Consider the following 24,523-nt stretch of genomic DNA (forward strand, 5'->3'; position numbering starts at 1 on the left):
AAGCTTATATGGCAGTGCATTTTTATTGCTGGACCTTTGACACGTGCCATTAGTGTATTGAGGATAGTATTCATTATCCAGTAAAATCTGTTGTCAACAGGTGCTACATAATTGTAATTTTAGTATGGCAGTGGATGTGCTTGACAGCCCACTTTGGCCAACTGATAGAGAAGATGTGCTGCCATCTTCTGGTTCTTTGCTGCTAATTTCTGAAAGAAATGGTTTAGTAAATGTGTATAAAAACAGTTTTGTAATGACCTCAGGTGAGCAAAAAATACCAAATATGAACATTGTTTTTGTTGTGTGTGGGTGAGTGTGTTTGTGATTTTTGTTGAGATTGCTAGCGGATAAATAGAGGTAAATAATCTGATCAAAATAATCTGGAAAAATCAGGCTGATACATAAGTATGTCTGCAATTGGTTTATGTTTGTTAAACCCGTTTTACCTCATTTGTGAGGAATTTTTGATTTAATCTTTAAAGCACATTACAATTAGAACAGTTTCCATGTGTTTGTTATTACGTTTTATCATTTGGTTTCAATAACGCCAAAGTCGTAATTTTCCCCAGTTTATTCTGAAAAAGATTCAAGTTGCTTTAAAAACAAGACATTTTCAGTTTGCTAATATGTATGTGTATAGACAAGCATAAACTAATTTTAATCTGCACAAAGGAAACTAGTTCACAAAGAACCCAAGACATATACTCAAGTTCAGAACAGGTCTAATCTGAATATCACTTTGAGAGCATTGAATGCATTCTCCTCCACCAAGAGTGCTTAAGAGAATGCATGCTTTGGGTTAGAAATAATACAGCAAAAAAGAAAAGGAATAGCAAAAGATACTTTCTAAACATTACCCTAAAGGTCTACACAGATTAAAACAGCATCTTCACAACATGTCATCCTTCTAAATAACTCATTTGCAAAATCATTTGGCTTTCATACCAGGCCTAGAAGAACAACTTATTTTTGGCCAGAAAAGTGCTTATTGAGGATGCCCTTCGCTGTGTCGAGGGCGGCATCAGCGGGCACTGGAATATGAGGGGCGATGCCAGCACCCTCCCAGGAAGGGCCCTGAGCAGTGTCTGAATGGCTGATTGGAATAGACAGAAAGATGTCGCTTTCACCAACACTGAAGGTCTCTGGGGGGTGACAACCTCCATGGGTTGTCTCACCGATAATCATTGCACGTCCCAGCCTCTTCATGATAAAAACAAACTCCTCAGCGGCACCAGCGGTCACACCACCGGTGAGGACTATCACACTCTTTTTGCTGCCGTATCTCCTGCCTATAAAGAGTAGAAATGCACTGTTAATTTTGCAGTATTATACAGTGGTGGCCAAACACTGGTATTTACACTACTTATTTGTATCTTTTGCTGCCGTGTGTCAGTAGGAAATATCTTTCTAAACATTCATTTAGCCATTAATTGTAATAATCCAGTGAGATGTTTGAGATCTGATCTGATCTGATCATCCAGTTTGTCTGGAATGACATGAAGAAACAGAACAAACTGAGACTAAATCCAGAAGAACTGTGTCTCCAAGACGCTTCAAGAAACCTCCTGCAAAGCTACAGTGCTGTTAAAAGTTTTAGGCACTTTAAGATGTAAAATGAGGATGCTTTCAAGAATAATGCCATAAATAGATTTTCTTTATCATATAACTTCTATTAACTAAATGAAATCAACATTTGGTGTGAGCATGCTTTGTGTTTAAAGCAGCTTTTGTCCTCGGTGCACTTGAGCAGAGTTTCTCAGGAGCCTGTCTCAGTTTGTTCTGTTTCTTCGTGTCATTCCAGACAAACTGGCTGAAGACGATCAGATCAGATCAGGAGATGTGGAGCTCAAAAATCTCACTGGATTATTACAATTAATGGCAAAATGAATGTTCAGAAAGATATTTCCTACTGACACACGGCAGCAAAAGATACAAATAACTGACTTCAAACCATTTTTAGCTGCTGAAAATACTAGTGTTCTAATCATTTTGGCCACCAAATATATGGCATACTGTATAGGACACTGCACTTTTTGGGTATAGATCAAACAATCTAAAGTAAAATGATAACCATGTAAGGAAAAATAGTGACAAAAACAGGAAAACTTGTAATTTTAGTAATGTACCTGTAAGTTGTGTAAGGGTCAGAAGATCTCTTGTGTTATTGGAGGGTCTGTCGTACACGTGGTCTAGCACAATCTGCTTGTCACCGTCAAAGAAGTACGAGCAAAAGCCAGCAATGGAGGAGGTGGACCCACCAACATTGTTCCTTAAAATATGGATGTGCATATCACATTATGGCCTAAAACTGCTGGAATTTGTATATATTAGAGCAACAAACACATATCCAATAGAATAATCACCTCAAATCAATGATCAGCGCATCAGTGTCAACCACTTTATTCCAGACGTGCTCCGCAATGATCTCAGCAACATGTTCAAAATCTCCAAACATGTCAAAGCGAAGGTAACCAATGTTGTTTACAAATACATCAGTGTGGAATGAAACTTTGATGAGCTCAATGAACATCTCAGGTGTGGGATTCTGGAATTTAAAGGACAGTTTCATTCATAATTTTGCCTCGACAATTAATGTATCATTATATGTAATATTTAAGACTTACCATTGGAGGAAGTGCAGGGATATTGCTGGTGGCCTTCAGACACTTGTCTCCTGACAGTTTTAGGAGGTCAGCAGACAGCTTTGCTTCCAGTTCTTCCTTTGTGGAGATCAGGTTGTATTCCCCACTAGCCACAACAGCTCCCAGCTTCTCAGCAACATCGTCCCCGATGCTCGGAAATGCATAGTTGTCTGCAACCAGTGTGGCTGCCGCTTGAACCAACCCTGGGATTTCAGCACGGAGTTTAATGATTGCAATTGCAGCGTCAAGGGCATCTTCTGCAGCAACTTCAACATCTGGTGCCACTCCATTGACCTCCCAGCTTTTGCCAGTGATGGGGTTAATAGACTTAGCAACTGGCACAGTCACATAGAAGTCAGTGTCACCCACCTTGATTTTGTTGATTTTTATACTTCCCCCAGCTGTGTTCTCCCCAACGATGGTGGCCCTTTTAAGGTTTTTAAGGCAGTATGCAACATCTTCTGCAATCCCGAGAGTATTCTTGCTTGTCAGAATGATCAAAGGTTTGGAGGTGCCATATCTCTTTCCCAATAGGGTCGGCATGGACCACAGCTCTATGGTGACATCGGAGGTGCGATCATACACAGAATCAATGTGGATAAGAGGCTCAGGATCGGTGTAGTAGGACACGATGTATGGGATTCCAGACAGCTCACCAGTGACTGCACTGCGGAAGTCAAGAATCATGGCGGATGTTGGGAAGATTTTGTCCCAGATGTACTCCAGCAAAACAGGCCCAACTTTCTGAGCCATCTCCTCTCCAATGATGTGTTGGATCTTCAAGTAGCCAATGTTATCATCCAGGACCTCAACTTTGACAGTGCCTTTGATCATTTCAGCCAGCTGCTCCGGTGGGATGTCAGGTATGGCTGGGGGTTTTACAGGTACAAAACCTGGCTCGTATGTGACTTGCACTCTGGAATCAAATAGAGTTTGTTTAACCCCATCAGTCAGAACACTGGCAAGGGAGGCAGGATCTGAAATGCCAAGGATCTCCGTGTTACTGCTTGCAGAGTCAATTGCCTCTTCCATGCCGGCGAGTTTTTCTGGTGAGCAGTAGTTGTCCATCAGAATTTTTGCCATATCTGCAATAATTGTGGGAGAGAAATCACAGCGAGCCACATTGCTGAAGATCAGCAGCGATGCTAGTAGAAGTAGAACTTGAGGCATTTTGTTCTGTTTTGGACTGATACGCAGCTGAACAGTCCTTCTGCGGGGAGGTTTATCAACTGAGTCTGCTTCGACCGTCAGGTTTCTGTTAACACGCGCATAAGAAGCTTTTCCTCACAATAAAACCTTAATCTCATTAGCCAAAGTTCTTCAGTTAGACAATAACAAGCTAAATATGTATGTTACATACACTACCAGTCAAAAGTTTTTGAACAGTAAGATTTTTAATGTTTTTTAAAGACTCTCTTCTGCTCACCAAGCCTGCATTTATTTGATCCAAAAAATACAAAATTTAAAAACAACTGTTTTCTATTTGAATATATTTTAAAATGTAATTTATTCCTGTGATTTCAAAGCTGAATTTTTAGCATCATTAGTCACATGATCCTTCAGAAATCATTCTAATATTATTATTATGTTGAAAACAGCTGAGTATTTTTCAGGTTTCTTTGATGAATAGAAAGTTCAGAAGAACAGCATTTATCTGAAATAGAAATCTTTTGTAACATTATACGTCTTTATCATCACTTTTGATCAATTTAAAACATCCTTGGTAAACAAAAGTATTAATTTATATAATATCATATATACTGGTATATATAAATATATATATATAAATACCCCCCCCCCCCCCCCCAAAAAAAGAAAACACAAACAAACAAACAAAAATTATACAGACTCCAAGCTTTTGAATGGTATAGAGTGTATAATGTTACAAAAGCATTTTATTTCAGATAAATGCTGATCTTTGGGTCTTTCTGTTCATCAAAGAATCCTGAAAAAATGTACTCAACTCGTTTAAATATTAATAATAATAATAATAATAAAAACTATTTTTGTTTTTTTGATCAGTAAATCAGTATATTAGAATGATTTCTGAAGATCATGTGACACTGAAGACTGGAGGAATGATGCTGGAAATACAGCTTTGAGCACAGAAATAAATTACAGTTTAACACATATTTACACAGAAAACAGTAGAATAAATAGTAAAAATATTTCACAATATTACTGCCTTTGCTGTATTTTAGATCAAATAAACACAGGCTTGGTGAGCAGAAAAAAATCTTACTGTTCAAAAACATTTGACTGGTAGTATATATGCTACAAAAATGTATGTCTAGCACTTATATTAAGGCATTTTTTTGCACTTTGATAAATGACTGGTATTTATTTGTATTTCTTTTTTTTCTTGTTTTTCTTAAATATGCTGTAGTGAGGGAAAAAATGTATGTGTATCAAATAACCCTTTGTTCTAATTTCAGAGGCTAGAGCAGAAAAAGGTATGTAAAAGAAACATGTCCTGATGTCATTTCATAAATCTATTTTATTTTATTCTATTAGCATGTCTATTTGTTACATTAGTTTGCGTATGCAAACAAGCACAGCATCAAAAGCACACATGTGTCCCTGCTGCACAAAAGCAGTCATGAGCAACACAGGTATATTTGTAGCAATAGACAACAATACATTGTATGGATCAAAATTATACATTTCTCTTTTATGACAAAAATCATTAGGATATTAAGATCATGTTCCATGAAGATATTTAGTGAATTTCCTAACATAAATGTATCACAACTTCATTTTTGATTAGTAATATGCATTGCTAAGAACTTCATTTGAACAACTTTAAAGGAGATTTTCTCAATATTTAGATTTTTTTGCACCCTCAGATTCCAGATTTTCTAATAGTTGTATCTCAGACAAATATTGTCCTATCCTAACAAACCATACATCAATGGAAAGATCATTTATTCAGATTTCAGATGATTTATAAATCTCAATTTCGAAAAATTGACACTTAAGACTGGTTTTGTGCTCCAGGGTCACATTTTTCATTTTCAAAAATAATTATTGCTAAACAATTATATAAACATGCCAGACATAAAAGATTAATTTCTGTTATTTATTTTATTTCTATTAATTAGTTTAAATTGTTCATGAAGTTTTACTGTGAAAAGAGATGCATAATGTGGCCTATAGTACTATTTCCCTGATTTTTTCTTTTGGTGCTTTGCGCTAATTATTTTCTGGGCAACATTAAGTGCGTCACTTGCTTGAGCTGCTATATGTGGTTCAACACCAGACACACTCCATGCTTTTCCAGTAAATGCACTCAAAACTGCTCGGTTGGGAATGGAAGCATACAGGATGCTATTCCCAATTTGGTATGTTCCACTTGAGAGGGCACCTCCGATAGTGGGTTCTCCAATAACTGTGGCCCTTTTCAGGTCTTTCATTGTTCTCGTGAACGCTTCAGCGGCTGATCCAGTTATGTGACTCGTCAGGATATAGATGTCTTTCTGAGAGCCGTACCTTTGTCCTAGCACTTCAGGAAGGGTCATAACCTTTGTTGCATTTCTTTTGGAGTGATCAAAAATAGTGTAAAGGTGTTTCAAGGGTTGTGCATCAAAGAAATAGGTGCAAAGTAGTGGAATAGCCGTGGAATAGCCTCCTGTGTTATATCTCAGATCAATTATGAGCATGTCTGTGTTCACCAGCTTGTGCCATACAACTTTGACGAGCTGGGGACCAATTGCTCGCAGAACCTTTATGTCTTCCATCATGTCGAATCTCAAATAGCCAATATTTCCAGGCAATACCTCTACTTTGAATAGGGCATCAATGATGAACCCCACCTCTTCAGCAGAAGGGATTTTGGGAACATTATGAAGGGATTCTGGTTCAATTTCACAGTTAAAAATGTGCAGTCTGTGATCACCCGAAGTCTCTTGGAGATCTGCGGTGAGTTGAGATGCAAGAGATTCATAGTCAACAACTGAGCGATAAAGTCCTTCGGTTAGTTTGGACTGTAACAGTCTACGCGCTTTAGCTGCAACCTCAGCTACAGTGTAATGTTTTTCCAAGAGATCTCCAGCTTCATGCACCAAAGCTGGAATATGCATGTGAAATGCAATGATTTCATGAGCTCGCTCGACTGCATCTTCAGCAAGCACGATGGCATCAGGAACTACTCCGCCTCCAAGCCAGCATTCCCCATGTATATCGATGAAATTCATGACAGGGACGGTTATGCCGAGGCTTGTTTCTTCAACTGGAAAAGTCCTGGAGTGAAGGAGCGTTCCAGAAGTGATTTCCCCTACAACAGTGCCTCGGTGCAAGGACTGCATCAGGTAAGCAAACTCTTCTCCGGCTTCAGCTGTGTAATAGCTTGTCAAAACATAAATACCCTTTCTGGAACCATAGGAAGGGCCACTGATGTTCCGGAGGGTGTGATAATCAACGGTCTTGTTCTGGATGCTGTCGTAGATTGAAAAGAGGTGGGTACTTGATGAGGTGTCGAACATGTAGGAAAGCAGAATGGGCAAGGCCTCGGTGGATCCGGCGGTGTTATAGCGCAGATCAATAATCAGGTTTTCTGTGTCTTTGACTGGTTGCCAGACCTTCTCTTTGATTTGATCCTCTAATTCTATCAAAACGGTAGGTGTAGGGAATCTGTCAAAAAGCAGATATCCAATGTTTCCTGATAGAATTTCCAAATTAAATACTGAATCATTTAGATTATCAAAAGATGAAGGGGTTGTCAGTGTTGTATCCAGTTCTTGCTCCTTGTCGGACGATCCTCGCAAAGTCTTGATATTTAAACGAGGGTCTTCAAAGACGGACTGCAGCTCATAATTAAGTTTTGCTGCCAAATCCTCTTCAGAAATCACTGTAATAAAATCAGTTTTAGCAAAATGATTTAGCAAAGCTGGGATTTTATCTTTAAATGCATAAAATTGTTTAATGATATCTGACACTCTTTGAACTGCTTTCAGTATTGATTTCCTGACAGCGATGAGGGATTTGGCTTTGGCGATTCCTTCCTTTGGGTTAATGTTAACAGATGGAGACACCCCAGTCACCTCCCAACTCTCTCCTGTGACGGGGTTCACAGATCTAGCAACAGGGACCGTAATATAAAACCCAGAATCCCCAACCCTTAACTTTTCAACCTTAACCGACCCACCAGCCGACCTTTCTCCAACAATGATGGTTCTTTTTAGGTGCTTTAAGATATAGGCAACAGCTTCTGCTGCACCCATGGTGCGCTTGCTAATTAAAACAATCAGCTCTTTTCTTTTCCCATATCGTTCACCCAGGAGACTCGGCATTGTCCATAGCTCCTTAGTAGTATTAGTGGGTCGTTCATAGATTGTGTCTATATGCAAAAGTGGTTCAGAGTCACAAAAATATGAAATAATGTACGGCACACCAGAGATCTCTCCTGCTGTGCTAAAACGCAGATCAAAGATCATCGCTGATGTATGGGCAACCTTCTTCCAGATGTTGTCGTGAAGGAGGCGTCCCAATTTTGCCGCAGTCTCCTGACCTATAATACGGTCAATCCTCAGGTATCCGACGTTGTTATCCATCAGCTCCAGTTTAACAGTATTCCTGATTAGCCGTATCAGCTGTTCCGTGGGCAGCGCCTGAAGCGCAGGTGGCGTGATCAGAGTATAATTAGGCTCGTAAGACACGGTCAGTCTGGGGTCATTGAGTGCACCTTGAACGCCAGCAGTCAGTACAGCTGCCAGTGTTTTCCGATCAGAGATGTGCAGGATCTCTCCGCTGCTTATAGCTTGTTGGATTGCCTCCTGCATGCCAACTAGATTCTCTGGAAAGCAGTAGTTTTCGAGCAGAATTTGAGCCATGTCCAAGACAAGTGCGGGCTGAAATGATGCATTGACGAGCAGGACCTGACAAGCAACTATGATCAGGGCAAAAACTCTTGCAGTCCCTGCCATTTTTTGTCCATTCATTTGGTGAAGAGGTCCTTTGTTAAATGGGACTCTGTTTTCTCTACTAGGCTTTTGACAACAGCAACCACATAAGAGGCTTTTGCTCTGAATAAACCTTTAATCGCATTATCTGAAGTGCATCGGCAATGCAATCACAGACAAAAATCAATAATTAAAAATGTTGGAGAGGATATCAAATCTCTCTAAATACACAGCGTCATCATGATATCTAATATCTATGGAATATATGTTGAAAAATAGGTGTTTTGTTTTCTCTTTTGTCCACACAATGAAAGCCAATAGGTTCCAGTATTGTTTTGGACCCCACTGACAATTGTATGGACAAAAACAGTTGAAACATTTGTGTTTCATACAGATTTGTAATGACATGAGGGTGATGACAGATGATATTTATATACATATTTTTTGGTTAACAACAAGATGTTCATTTGTAAGGAAAGTAAATCATAAGACAAAATGCTTAAGCACTTTAGCCTTTGTTCCACAATTAACTAGTTTATTTAGTCTCAATGTTTTTCACCACTTTAGTTTTGCTGAAAGCATTTTGTAGCACCGGGCAAGGATTAATCGTGAATAATCGCATCCAAAATAATATTTTTTTGTCTATATAATATATATATATGTGTGTACTGTGTATATTTATTATGTATATATAAAGACACACACGTACAGTATATATTCACATACAGTATGTATTAACATGCATATATTTATATTCATATAATTTGTATTATATATAAATATATTTTTTATATAAACATAACATATTTTTCTTAAATATATACATGCATGTGTGTGTATTTATATGTACATAATAAATATACACAGCACACACACATATATAATGTACACAGAAACTTTTATTTTGGATGTGATTAATCGTTGCCCAACACTAATTTTAAGCAATAAAACATTAAAAATAGTCTAAATATATTCTCTTTGGATTATGGTCCTGAGGAAAATAAGGTCAAGCTTTCAAAGGTAACGTCTGGGTCAGGCTAATGGCATTATTACACAGCTAAACAGTTGTCCGTTTAATGAACACTAAGATGCACTTGGCTGGCCTCATTACATGAAACCGTAACATAGATTTCTTACATCGACAATTTGGTGCAGTAACTGTAGGCTATATGGATTTTGCATTACTATTTTTCTGGAATAAGATCATTTATTCACTCTTTGACAAAAACTGTGTGTTATTCAAAGGCAGAACAGTCATTGTTGTTTTTAAAAATCTGCTTATAGATTTTCTCCCTCTATTCTTATAGCATTAGTGTGAATTTAGAGGCCCAGGCCACTTTTACAGGAGGGAATTATATAACTCACATTCACTCAGCACTAATTGGTGCTGCACTGTTAATCTTGTTTTATCTTTTAATGCTCAGAGTCTTATGCAATTCTATCTGCTGATTCCACGTGGCCAATCAGTGATTGCCAATCTCTTTGGATGGCTGGAGTTTTGTCCAGTGTATCTGTGCGAGGAAATGTTTCTAAGCTGGAGAAACAGGTTAGCATGACTTATCTGTCCCTGAGTTGTTTATGATCTAGAAAGCAAAATGATGTAAAAATGAACAAAGCAAAAGATTACCAGAATCGTTCAAATGCTATGACGTTTGTGCCCTCATAAAAAGGATAGATTTTGTTTATTGTTTGAGGATCATGCAACTTAACTTCGTATGAATATTACAAACATCACCTTTAGGGTTGTACAAATTGTCAGCACCATCTGAAAGCTTTGAACTGCTTTGCCTGACTGAAATGAGCCAGTCACAATGAGCTGGCCTTTATTAAAATCTATTCGGGGAGCCCAAACTGAAATGGCTTTGATGCATTTTATTGATAAAATATAAAACAATTAATAAATTAATAAAATAACCATTGCAAAACTAAATATTTTGTATGTAAATAAATATATGCCAGAAATACATAAGCAAAAACAATTGACTATATACAGTACACATTTCTTTTTGTGAGGAAAAAAAAATAGTAAATGAAAAAATAGATATAGTCTGTTGGAAAATGTATGTAAGCACAATAAGTACAATAAGTACAGGAAGAACAAATACATTGATAAGTTATATTCATGGGAGTCACTTTAGGGATCGATGTTTTCAATCCTGAATGTTTCGGTCTGGAACTAGTGGGAGGTATTGCGTAAAAACGTAAATTATACAAGCATTTCCCTAAATATTTTTGGGCTGTTTAGAGAATTGGCATTGGCCCTGGCAAAATTCTCATTATGATCCATCCATCTAGTTTATCTAGTGACCCTAGACGTGATTTTAAAATGCTTGGGAACTGCTCTCATAGATGTGGACCTGACATGAACTCTGCAGTAACATATGTGCCAACACTGTCAGCTCCTTCTATACTTTCACTGCAATTTTTGCTGATCTGAATCTTATATGCATATTTATAGCAGTCTACCTGAAAAATACCTCATCCTGTTTAATGGCACAAGCATTGGGGCCATTACTCTATCGCCCTCTTGAGGTTTCTTGCTAGTATGTACTACGCACGCTTGGCCAAGCATTGACATCTGTTTCTGCATACTTGTGGAGAGTATGTTTCTGTATTAAAATGTAAAACAAAAATCCTTGGGAGGGAATATCGCCCCTGATGTTTTGGTCTATGTCCCAGATGCTGTCAAATCCTAGAAATGCCCTGTGTCCGGGGGGAAATATACTAGTGGACATAAATGAAATGAAAACACAAAAGCATTTTAATCAAGTTAGGGAAGCTGACTTTAACCAAAACCTCATAATTTAAAATTTTGCTTAATATAATAACTACACCCTTAAAAAGGGTCTTTATTGTCATTTATGGAAAAACCTTTAACATCCATGGAACCTTTCCATTCCACAAAAATTACTTTATGCATTTATATAAGTAAAAGTTTCCAAAAGTTTTTTTTTTTTTTTTATGCATTTTTGGTTCCCCAAAAGAACCTTTCAGTTGTCAGTTCTTAAAATAACCTTTTTTTTTTTTTTTTTTTTTTTTTTAGTGTGAAGAATATTTTAATAATCTGAAGAAACCTTTCTGTGCAATGGAAAGGTTTCATGGATGTTAAAGGTTCTTCATGGATCCATCGATGCCATCGAAAGAAAGCTTTTTCGGATTATTAGAATGTTCTTCACAATAAGGATAAAACTGTTCACTGAAAGGTTCTTTGGGGTTTGCAACAACCCCCCCCTTAAAGCATTTATGTTCAAGAGTGTACTTCACAAATGGGCAGTGTTGGGGAGTAAAGTTACATGTAACAGAATTACCTCATTTAATTACAAAACAAATGTAACTGTAATTGGTTACATTTACTGAGAAAAAAATGGGTAATTAAATTAGTTATTATTACAAAGGGGATTACATCTGAATACACACACACACACACACACACACACACACACACACACACGTTGGTTTTTGTGGTTTATGGGGACTCTCCATAGGCGTAATGGTTTTTATACTGAACAAACTGTGTGTGCTATTGCTCTACACCAACCCTACACCTAAACTTAGCCCTCACAGGAGACTAGATTTTCAAAAAAACACCATTTAGTATGTTTTTTAAGCCTTTTGAATTACGGGGATATAGGCAGTGTCCTCATAAACCACCTTCATATTGTAATACCTCTGTCATACCCATGTCATTATACAACTTTGTGTCCTCATAAACCACATAAACACACACACACACACACACACACACACACACATACACACACACACACATAATTGATTTCTTTCCCTATTTGCATCGACTGCTCTAAAATACGAGATTCACTAATTCTCAGACTTTGACTGAGTTTTTTTAAATTTCATGAAACACTTTTTGCAAAACACAACACACAATTCTCTATGTCACACTCAAAAATCTGTCAGGAATTAATATTGTAGCAAAGGTGTTTGCAAATGTTTGCTTTTGAGATGTGAGATGTGTAATATTTTGAATGCAGTGCTTCATTTAGCAAGAGATGTGAGGTGTTTTGCATTTTGTGCGTGCGATTCTTGGATTTGTGTAAAGTTTAAAAAAAAAAGAGGCAAAGTTTTGAAAATGTGTGTAGGTAGTTGAAAAAAGTAAAATTAAATGATTAAAATCTCAATTCAAGTGATAACGGATTTTGACAGTCTTGATAGTAACCAGTGTTGAGTGATAACCCTGCCTGCTTTAATAAAATAATCAACAGTTGAAAACATTCATTAGAAATTTTAGAAAAGTAATCAAATGTAATCAGTTACATTACTTTAATAAAGTAGCTTACACTATTTATTACATTTTAAACAGGGCACCTTGTAATCTGTAACCTTCCCAACACTGTGAATCAGAATGATTAAACAAATGCTGGTGCAAAGATGTTTTATACAGATGCACGGATAAGCAAGAAAAATTACCTACATCCACACTTTGCTACTTTCATCTCCTCATAGAGATGTCGGACCGTAATGACACCCTTTTCTTGATACATAACTGCAATTGGATCCAGCTTGGTTGGGACACAACATGCCATGCTTGCCTTTTTGGGATTGCTCAGGTTAACCAGAGTTTGGATGATTGCATGTTTGGAGGGGGTTACATCATCTGTGAGGGGGAAATAACACACGCCTTTGCACTCATAAGCATCGTACTCAGACGGGGCCACGATCCATTTGTCCCATCCGATGTCTTTGAAGTTCACCTTCAGAGAAGTTCTCCGACAGTAATTGTTAGTCGCTTTCCTCTTTCTCCTGAGGTGCTGGTTCACAGGAACGTGATCATTCTCATGAAGAAGCATCTCCTTTACTTCTTTCATCGATTCTCCCTTTCTGTTCCCGAGATCATCGGAAAAAACTATTAAGACTGCCGAGCTGTTGTGCTCTAAATCCAGGCTTATGCCCAGGGCTTCACAGTCTTGTTCGATCTCCACCTGGAGTTCACCGGCCCCGCGTCCAGATCCCTGCCAGCTCCTGACAGCCCTGCTCACGTCAAAAACCTCCCATGCGTTTCTGCCCTCGGTTACATCTCTCCCATCCAGAAGAGTTAAAATATTTGCGCTCTGCTCATAATCTACATCATAAACATTGATGGAAGCGAACAGATCAGCGCAAGTGATTTTACTTCTTTCCCAGAGAGTGAACAGCCTCAGCTGGACTGATGTGATCTCTTCATGATTTGGGATGGAAACGTTGAATAGCAGTCTGTGTTGTGTTTTGTTGCCCTGTCTAATTGAATAAATAACATCTGCAGAGAACATGAAATAGAGATTAATAAATCTTTTCACTAATAACCAAGTCATTATTGGTATGGAGAAGGTGAATGCTCTGGCTTTGGATACAGAAACATTGACTCCTCGTCTTCCCAGAATCTAATGCATCTGCCTCAGAGATCGTGAGCTTTCTTTATGTACTTACCCTGTATGACGAAGCTTCGGATGACATCCGACCGAGGGATGGAAGTCTTGTCAGAAGCATATTTATTATAGAGCTCGATCATGAACTGAGGAGGCTGAACCTTTCGGTGTTCTTGCGGCACACCTGATAAATTCAGCTTCCTCAAAAAGTCTTCTTTCATGAAGCCCAAAGAGTTAAAGTCATTTTCTTCCTCAATGTTTTGCTCTTCTCCCTGAATGAGCATCGCATCTTCTAAAGCGGTGATTTCGCCTAAAGATTTCCCCTTGCAAAGCCCAACTGAAGTAGCAATATTGATTGACAGCATGAGGAGCAAATATCTCAAACCCTGCATCTTCGTTTAGTTTCTCAAATGGATAGGTGACTTTCCGCTGCAAGTTTTACATCTGACTTTGGTTTGTGGATGATCCTTTGAAATCGGGGTTCTTCAGGTTCTTTCCCATGGCCCACACACTCTAGAAACCAAAATAGTAGCATAGCTATTCTTATCTTTGACACTGATGTCGTAGTTTGAGCCTTGTTATCTTGAGGAAGCTTGTAGTTAATGAGGGTTCTGTAAACACTTTGGGAACAGACTTATGAAAACTAATGAGTGAGATTTAACAACCCTTATTTATTTTACAGGTTCTTACAAAAGCAACTCCATTGTATGTTTGTGTGTGTATATAAGATGCTTCAACTAATCAGCCTCAGCTATGATAAATATTAGCATTATATAGATTCCAGTGCTTCCTTTCATTTTTATAAACTTCAAAAGCTGGAATCTGGTTGTGCAAGGGTTAATGGGTCTGAGTTGAACTTTGCTCTATTGTTGCAAACAATCTACATTCCTAATACAACTCATTAGGTCTTTATTCACAAAAAGTCCTCCAGGATTTCAGAAAAAAACAGTGGTTTAAGAATCTGGCTAAAGAAATGTTTGCATAAAATTCTGTAAACAATACAGTTTGAAAAAATAAATAATAACAATTGACATGTAATTGCTATTAAATACAAAACTCTTCTTTGATAAAATATCACACATCTTTGACATAACCTCTGGGATGTTGTTTATTTTAAAACTTGAATAATAGTTAATATGTAATTCAATTGCTTTTCTATAGATATAGCGAATCGATTTATCTGTTCTAATCTACAAGACCTCATAGGGAAAACTTTAATATCATAAAGCACTAGATGGCAGCATTATGCTGAATTTCGTTCATATTATCTGTCTTCTCACAAATGACCAAAAATAATCTGCAGTTTCTCTCCATTCAAGAGTCCAGGTGTTTAAATCATAGGTTGAAGTTCTACAAATCAAATAAAAACCTCCAGTTTATAAGGATTTATGGTAAGACTTTACAAAAATGTTTAATTTGTTAACATTAGGTAACTGCTTTAGTTAACATGAAGTTACTGACTTTGTTATTAAACTTTGTTTGTTAATTTCTACTAATAAGTTTTAAAATTAAAAGTCATCTGTTTACATTAGTTAATGCTCTGTGAGCTAACATGAACAAACAATGAACCATATTTTTATTAACAAAGATATATTAACAAAATATATTGCTCATGTCGCCTAATGCATTAATAAATGAAACCTTATTGCAAAGTGTTATGGGATTTATTTACAGAAATCCAATATCCAAACGAAAACAGTTCTGTTTACTATATGTTACAATAAGGTTTATATACAATTCATTCCAAAAGAAAGAGTGGAAAGAGGATACAATGTTTGTGTCCAAAGATCCTATATTATTTGAGGTGTTGAGGTCTTATTTGCAGAGATAAACGTTCATTTGTGTCACACGTGCTTCAGCAGTCCTTCAGCTGAGTTTGTTGTGTTTATTGATGTCCGTTAGTTAGTTATCGACAGGCGCAGGTCTCCACAGACATGCTGGGATAGACCTTCACGACCATGTTTCTGCTGGAGTCCAGGAAAAGCACAGCCAGAGAGCTCATCTTGTCCGGGACGCAGCACGGCTCTGGGACTCCAGGGACGATCCCTACGGCTCTCACTATACTCTGGATGGTGGCGTGATTGGACGGATGAACAACCTGCATTTAAAGAAGTAAATGTTGGAGAAAAACTGTTGCCTGTTAACAAGACAGTGTTACAATGCATGAAAGCCTTTCTTAAAGGGATAGTTCACCCAAAAATGAAAAGCTCTCAGATCAGAAAGCTCTCAGATTTCATCAAAAACATCTTAATTTGTGTTCCAAAGATAAACGGAGGTCTTTGGGACAACTAATTAATGACAGAATTTTCATTTTTAGGTGAAATATCCCTTTAAGGCTGATGATACACTGGCTAACTTTTTGAACAATTTTGCCAGGCAACTTTTTTTGTGCACTTTGAGAATAGGTAACAATTTTCTATCTGGATACTTTAGATTGGTCGTGGGTTCTGGGTCTCACCTGGTTGCCCGTTGACAGCCATATTAACCATATTAGTGCCAAAGCACAATAAAATTCTGCTGCAGTTTTATCATCTGCCACTTTAAATGCTCGGTTTTAAAGTCAGGTGGATTCTGATTGGCTGTCAGTGTTTTTATCATACATCAGCTGGAAAAAAAATAATAATTCCAACGATATTGTTCCTCTGTGTCTTTATTTTTTTTCCTGTTCTCTTCTTAAAATGTCATTTTAGTTATCGTCTCTGGTGTGAACGGGCCTGTGGTCCCATATGGAGAACTATAATGCACAAAATATGAAAATATGTTTGATAGTGCATTCATGTCCTCTTGGGAATTTCGTATTTGCAAGTTGGGAAGGTGTAATTATGATGTCAGGTGCATTCAAGTCACTTTGGTCAGAGCAAGATTGCAATAAAATTCAACAATATTTATAACTCTACTTTGGAAACCTGATAAACTGTTGTTCACTACAATGGTATTTCTTGTACATGCAACTTAGTTTTATTGTAAATGAGTACATATAGATATATACAGGGCTGGGTTGATTACTTACAAATTGTAATCCATTATGATTGCAAATTACATGACAAAAATTGTAGTTAGTAATATAATCCATTATATTAGACATTTTAGGTAATATAATCAGACTACTTTGTGATTACTTTTGACATCACTCATTTTTTCACATGATCTGTACCGATAGTGCATTGAATATTACATTACATTATCAAGGTTTCCCAAACTGGGGTTTGTGAAGATCAATCAACCAAAATAGCATCAATCAAAATAAAACACTTACTAAAAAAAATTATGTTTTATTTGTTTACCTGCATGCCATGTGATCATTAATCAACATCAGAGAATCGTGAACATGCAAATGTGATCATGATTAATATATTTATTAATATATTACTTCAAGTAAATATATTAGGCGAAAGATGTTCAGATGTAAAAAAAAAATTGGGAATGCCTGCATTACATGTAGATAAGAAATAACATGAATTTGTGCATTTTACAGTAATGAGTTTGAAAGACAAAAGCCTTCCAAAGAAATAGTAATACATGGTTAAATAACTTTCTGAGTGATAATTCAAATATTTGTCTCACACATGAGCGCCGAGTTTTTAAGACGCCGTGTCAAGTTACAATTATTTCAACTTTTACAGGCAGCACCACTCATCAATGTCAGTTCCAAAACAGTGGACCAATCAGAAGACCCTAGAGGCGGGGCAAGCATTGCAAGTTGGCATGGCAACTGTTTTATTTGACTGCAACACAGCGGAGGTGCTCTGTGCGGCGCTTTAAAAATAAAAAACATTCCTGAGCACTGCATCTTGAAGTATGACATGTTCTGTGTGAATGGCCCATCAGGACCTGATCCCATTGGCTCAAAGAACTTTTAATGGACACTCTCTTTAACGCCTGATTACAATTCCTACAAAATCACCTTATGATATATGTAATCTGAACTATGTTACGTTTTAGTTAGGTTACATACTAGCATTGCATACAGATTTATGATTAGCCTGATAGCTTCCCTTACGAAAATTAGCCATGCTTTTACTACAAATAAAACCCAAAAATCATGGCTACTTTAGTTAAACAATGGTAACTACAAATAAACAATGTTTTTGCTACGCTAACCATAGTTTAACCATGGTATATGTAGTACAAATATGGTTATAAAAATGGTAATCAAAGAAACCATGGTTACTACACATTTACTACAATAAAACCATAGTTAATTTTAGTAAAGGTTATCTTATTTGCATTTACAGAAAATGTATTGACTGCATTCAGTGTAATTACACGTGTTAAATGTCCAAATACTCTCTCATACATACAGCTGGCACCATCGTGCAACTCATTTATCGATTATAGTGAAAATTAATTTTCGGTGTTAACTGACCCTTCGCAAAAACCCGCCCTCCTTAGTTACTGTTGCTATGTCTGACAAGCCATGCTGCTCTCACACTTCACATCATGTTCTCACGCAGTAAATAATACATCGCGGAGCAAAGAGGAAACCGACAACACAACGGCTACTTCAGGTATAAAACAAGTCTTTTAAAAGAAATTGAAACAATAAATACTGTTTTGTGGCTCTTTAATGTGTCGTGACAGATTGCTATATTGTCTTAGTTCAAGCGGCATGTGAACTGAGAGTCTTCTCATGTTTACTTAACGTATGATATAAACATGAATGAACATCAGAAGGTGTTTTATTTCAACCGTGGAAAGACGTCAATGCACACAAAGGTTTAGTCCAACAAAGTTTATCTACTCTCCTGTCTGATTTGTTTGTCGGACAAGATGGCGGATTCAGCGTTATGATTGGTCAGATCGCCTGTCAGTCAAGCTCTTAGCGAACGGTCAGTTAATTAATCAGTGTTCATCTTGGATAATTGTGTTGTATGTTAGAACAGACTATTTTTCTAAGACAATAAACAGGGGAAATGATTGCAGCCCAAATCAATATTTAATTTCCACATATTTATTTTCTCTTGGTGAGCCGTGGATTAAGAGAGAAAATGAACAGTCAGCCGGTAATTATCACAAAATACACTGACCTTTGGGATTGGGAATCCGCACGTTCCTGCGCAGTAGTAGGCATCAAATGCTTTCGGCGCCAATATCCATTCGCTCCAACCGATGTCGGCAAAGTCCACCCTCAGGTAACGGCGCGAACACATTCGCGGCTCACTCCACTGCTTGCGTCTGGCTTTTTTCATGGTCTTCTCGTCAAAGCTGAGCTCCCTCAACCCTCTCAGTCCTCCGTGATTTTCCTGACCTTTCGACAAGGATTTGGGCTTTTTCACGAAAAAGGCATTGTCCCATATCTCCCTGCTCTTAAGATCATTATATTGGATGTCAGGTAGGTAGTTACTCTGCAGGTGATCTACTTCCCTTCTGATTCTAGAGTTCAGTGAAGATGGAGGTGCTTTGGTTCTGGTGTCCTTGTGCACAGGAGATGGACTGTATCTCTGTAGACTCACAGCAACACTGTTCGGCTCTGTTATTGCAATGTCATCGGCGTATAGAAGAATGAACGGCAGGCTGTGAGGAGACAAGCGATCCTGACGTCTCTGATGCCCAAAGTCAAACTCAACACTAATCGAGAGCTCGCCGTTCACATGGGCTTGTTTGATAGCTGATGATACGTCCATAATCTGCCAAAGCCCCTTTCTGTTAGGAGACAATGTGATGTTGCTCAGCTGCGAGGGGACGGCAGCGTTTGGTGATGTTCCCTTAATGATGAGATGTGTGATGGTAAGTGACTGAAGGTGCTGGAGACGGCATGAGGCTCCTTGGGAACGCCGGCAGGCCCAAGGCCGTTGACGAGCTTGTTGGTCAAGAAAGTGTAGCGTTGACATCAGTATCACCTCTGAATCGGGGATAGAGGTCAGGTTGAAGTGGAACACGACCTTGTGGTGGGAGATATCTGAAATACGACATTTAAAAACAGAACGAGAAGGTAATTGCTGCTCGTCAATATAGCGTTGGTTTTACGCTTATGCATGCATGTGATTGACCAGTAAAGTTTGCAGACAACATCCTCATAAACAACACATTTTTCACATTCTAGATTTAATATCTACGATTTACGAGGTAGTTTAATAAAAAGATAAACACGGCTCCCGAATCAGTTTCTGGACATATGGTAGTGTTTAGTGAGCGACTCTCAAGGTCTCTTTCTTTCTTTTTTTCTGTTTCCACTAATACCTTCTCAGTGTTTTAATAGCACACCTCCAGCGGAAACTTAGCAGCTCTGAATATATGGCTACTAAAACTGAAATAATGGGAAATTGCTTTCTGTGCATGCATTAACCTGCGCTTATCATATATAATTGATTTTTAATCCAGATGCATTTATAGCATTATGGATTTATGTAATGCTGGATTATAGGCAATCATTTTTTTAGGTCTACTCAAGGGTTTGAAATATTATAATTAACACATAATGAATGCATAAAACAGAATTATATTATATTTGAATATATATACATATATATATATATATATATATATATACATACATAAAACACATACATACATATGTATGTTCATCAAATATAACTAAAATGATCATTAAAGTCATTAAAATGTATCATTTTGGAAGTGAAAAAAAAAACTGTAACATGAAATATTATTTTATCAGCACAAACATTTCTATATTTGACATTGTTTTTAACAGCAGTCTCAGAGTTTGAAAGGTTTTTAGTTAGTTTCACTCACCTGGGACTCCTCTAACGCTTCGGATTGTATTTATGTTCTGTTGTTGATGTTGTTGATGATGATGCTTCTTGCTGTATTTATCATAAACTCTGTACATGTTAACAGTCATCATGTCTCGAGCAGGACTGTGGAATGACGGCTGTGTTGCAGGAATATCTCCGTTCACTTCTGACGAGTTCACGAAGTAAACTTTGACGATGTTAAGATAGAGAAAAACGCGTGCCACCGCGCAAATTGAAGCCATATTTATCCTCCGCAATCGCTTTAGAATGGATCAAACATGAGATGAAGCGGAGGAGTGCTGGAAAGCTCGGTTCTGCTGGTGAAATCCGTCTTCTGCAGCTGTGTGTCGGTGGAGGATGACTGGTGCTCGATGCTCTGCACTTGTTTCTCGCAGCTGAAGCGATGACAGATGATGACGCTTGAGTCATGCAGAAGCGTGAAGCATCATCCAGCGATACACTCTCTGTATTCCTCTGTCATTGCAATTTTTCTTTCCGTTTCAGTACATAATTCCCATAGAGACGTTATTTCAAACTTAACATGCATTGCTTACTTTTAAGGGGCATGGCCATTTGTAACTTGAATGTCCAAGACTTCTGGAGACATTTGATATTATAGCTGTACAACTCGTGGTGCTTTCTTTGATATTGCAAACTGATATTTTTATTACATTATTTTAATGTATTGTCGTAATTATAAACACACTTTTAACAGTTTTACCGTTTACTGCACTTTTATTTGCCTATATAGCTGCTAATGAATCAGAAGTCTCGCACATTCACAGAAAACAACCAATACGTTTTCGAAATGTTGCCTAAGCATCATAATGACAAACATTAATAATATCTATTTTTTTCTTTTTGTTTCTCTGTATAAGACTCTAAGCCTCGTTAAAGAAAATCCAGTAACACTTTACAATAAGGTGTCATTTGTTAACATTAATGCATTAACTAACATGAAATAATGAACATTTAGTTTTTGCAGCATTTATTAACCTCAGTTCATTTTAATAAAAATGTTAGTTCACAATTAACAGGTACAACTTTTTATAAATGTTGAACTTAACCTTAAATAATATTAATACATGCTGTAAGTATTGTTTATGTTAACTCATAACTAATGTTATCAAATGAAACCTTATTGTAAAGTGTTACTGAAAATCCTACTCTGATTTGAAAGCTCGCTGATTTTTTTTTTCTGAGATGGTAATTACTAATATATATTTTTTTATACAATTGATAATTGATAAAAGTGTTTGTTTTATTGCAGTGTCAATGGCCAAACCCATCAAAAGCCCAGGATGTGGATTGCATGGTCTCACGAAAACACAAATGTTAGAAAACAAGATTAATTTGCATCAAGCAGCCATAAAGTTAGTACATGACAAATGCTTGCAGAATGCAGTGCATTTCTTAGATTGTGTGAGGAGGACAGATTACAGTGTAAATGTACATGTGAAGAGACTGTTTCTCTGGGTTTGAACGGTTTGCTCACAGTGAAAGAGGTGGTGACAAGCTAGTAAAATACTCCCAGCTGCTCTCTACAGCACGGTTAGGGGTTTCTTTTCACATGGGGCTCGACATGCCCTCATTTTGTTCTTAAGTTTGCCTCATAATGAATGATAAAGCAAAACGCTTTGTGATTATATGCAACATCTTACAACACCACATCCATTTCTGTCTGCACGCCTTCACACAAGACGAAACAGCCTGACTTTATACATGCAGAGCTAGGCTTTATCCATTAATTCACCTAAACAGAGCGATACTTAAAAATGACGCTATAATAATAAATATGTGTGACTTTATGCATTGCGCAGCCATTCATCTTACAGTTTTTTCAGCTGTTTACACACTAAATCTTTACTTGTCACACAGTTTCTGAAAGCTGACACTCAAACAGCAGAAGCACACACCAAATCTGCAAAACCAGACACCTAATCTTGGCCTTTGAATCAGTTTTCAGTTTCACAAAACACAACATACAATTCTCTATGTAACACACACACATCTAACAGGAATTAACATGTTTTTTAGATGTGTTTGTGATATTATGAATGCAGTGCTTCATTTTGCAAGAGATGTGAGGCCTTTTGCACTTTGTGCATGCAATTTTTGGATTTGTTTGTAAAGTTTTGAAAAAAAGAGGCAAAGTTTTGAAAATGTGTGCAAGCAGCTGAAAAAACTGTAAAGGAGCAAAACTCAAGTTTGCAAACTCAACTGAAAAGTTTAATAATATATCTGATATACTGATCTGCATTCATTTAATTTTCATGACTGTTTAAGTGATGTACAATGGAAAAAACAAACTCCCAGATCAAGAACGCTTCAAAGTAATAAATGGCTGCTAAACTATTCAATCTTTCCAGTGTTTTGGTCTGAAAATGACAAATATGTCTGGTGCCCTGCAGACCTCTCTGGACTGAATGCTAGCTCTCATTATTGAGTTTTTTGCATTGAATGCTCATCTAAACTAAAAGACAGTGTAAACAATGTTGATTTTGGACCCTCACCAACCTCCCGCTTTTTTCATTTCGCTGGCTCCAGCTAAATGACCATTTTGACCGATTCGGTTATGGATGTCCGTGGGCTATGAAAACCTCTGTTAACCGCCTCGCCTGTGCCAAGATTCATCAATGTTTGGCTTCACCTCGCTTCTCTTGTGTGGTGTACATCAGCGGCTTGCTTTTTGACAGCTTCAGTCTCTCAGAAATGTTTTTTGCATATGGAGACCAGTCATGCGAAACGGGTTGATGAATAAAGCTAAATGAACTATATTTGCATTTCCTGAATTAAATACTAATGCTTGCATAGCAAAAAAAGTGATTCGTAATGCAGAGCTGCCTTAAACGTTACTGTGGCCCCTGCTTATACTGTATATGCAAATAGAAGAGCAATGATAATTCATTATGCAAATATTATGATATAGTGCAGTCTTACTAAAAATGGACATCATGCCTAATTCTGATGACTTTTTATTTATTTATTAAAAAAAAAAAAATTATAACAAAATGATAATAATTACTTTCTTATTTGTTGACTGAAGCACAGACTTGCAGAAAGAGTTGTGATTATTACTGTAATTTACACAATAATCCAGACATATAAAATCGATCATCAATCATCAGGAATCACATCTGGAGCGAGGACAGACCACTGGAACGCTGACCACAAGGAGGGACAACCAGGAATGCCGTCCTTTCTTGAGAGACAGAACTTCACCAGAGGCACGTTCTGTCTAACTCCACCACAATTATCCAGCATTTATTTTCAGAAATCATCTTCAAAACATACACTTCTCTAAATCACATTTCTGAGCAATTCTTTCCTCCTCAGGTCATCATTTATTGTAATTTTGCTGTCAGAATCTCAGTTGTATTCACCATCAGTGAGATGAAAAGCAGGTTTGCTGTGTCAAAGGACATGTTGGATCATGGTTTGAAGTTATGAAGTTTGACATGATCTACACATGGCAGTTTAACTTGGTTTGCTTTGTAAAACAAAAGTGATATGAACACTAATCCTTCAATATAAGGGCTAAAAGCACAAAAAAAAAAAAAAATCAAATAAACCTAATCAAAATTAAATTGTATCATGTGTATTTTTATATATAGAGAAGGTTAATTGTGACAAGGTCCCTTGTGTTTTTAATAAAAAGGCAAGACACTTTTTGTCAGTTTTTGGATATGATAAAATTAATAAAAGCATGGCTCAAGCATATCACACTTTCTGTGGAAAAAAGGGAAATGCACTTGAATGCAAACCTTGGCTAATGGATCTGTTTTATAACAGATAGCTCTGATATGTTTTCTCATGAAAGTCTGCAAAAAGTTCTGTAAGTGATCATTATCATCTCCATTAGAAGTTTGTAGTCTGTGGACGTGGCTATATAACAGATGTTTCTGTGGGACATCTAGTCAAAGAAG

General features: G+C 37.2%; 4 protein-coding genes across 4 annotated transcripts; all 4 read right to left on the bottom strand.

The window, feature by feature from the left end:
* Window positions 1-6: 6 nt before the first annotated feature.
* rbp3 (retinol binding protein 3) lies at window positions 7-4,362 on the bottom strand. Its single transcript, XM_079389533.1, has 4 exons — window positions 2,625-4,362; window positions 2,364-2,545; window positions 2,127-2,269; window positions 7-1,289 (listed from the first exon to the last, which is right to left on the bottom strand). Exons 1-4 carry the CDS (start codon window positions 3,810-3,812, stop codon window positions 964-966), a joined length of 1,839 nt encoding a protein of 612 aa, XP_079245659.1. The 5' UTR covers window positions 3,813-4,362; the 3' UTR covers window positions 7-963.
* Window positions 4,363-5,021: 659 nt separating this feature from the next.
* On the bottom strand, window positions 5,022-8,602 carry irbpl (interphotoreceptor retinoid-binding protein like). The gene has a single exon (XM_079389532.1). It carries the CDS (start codon window positions 8,576-8,578, stop codon window positions 5,801-5,803), a length of 2,778 nt encoding a protein of 925 aa, XP_079245658.1. The 5' UTR covers window positions 8,579-8,602; the 3' UTR covers window positions 5,022-5,800.
* A 4,361-nt stretch (window positions 8,603-12,963) lies between these two features.
* On the bottom strand, window positions 12,964-14,356 carry gdf2 (growth differentiation factor 2; the record flags this gene model as incomplete). Its single annotated transcript, XM_079389645.1, has 2 exons — window positions 13,964-14,356; window positions 12,964-13,793 (listed from the first exon to the last, which is right to left on the bottom strand). Exons 1-2 carry the CDS (start codon window positions 14,292-14,294, stop codon window positions 12,964-12,966), a joined length of 1,161 nt encoding a protein of 386 aa, XP_079245771.1. The 5' UTR covers window positions 14,295-14,356.
* Window positions 14,357-14,795: 439 nt separating this feature from the next.
* gdf10b (growth differentiation factor 10b) lies at window positions 14,796-20,999 on the bottom strand. The gene is made up of 3 exons (XM_079388557.1): window positions 20,596-20,999; window positions 18,930-19,801; window positions 14,796-16,000 (listed from the first exon to the last, which is right to left on the bottom strand). Exons 1-3 carry the CDS (start codon window positions 20,837-20,839, stop codon window positions 15,809-15,811), a joined length of 1,308 nt encoding a protein of 435 aa, XP_079244683.1. The 5' UTR covers window positions 20,840-20,999; the 3' UTR covers window positions 14,796-15,808.
* Window positions 21,000-24,523: the final 3,524 nt, after the last annotated feature.

Source organism: Barbus barbus (assembly GCF_936440315.1).
Source record: "Barbus barbus genome assembly, chromosome: 32".
NCBI classification, from domain to species: domain Eukaryota; kingdom Metazoa; phylum Chordata; class Actinopteri; order Cypriniformes; family Cyprinidae; genus Barbus; species Barbus barbus.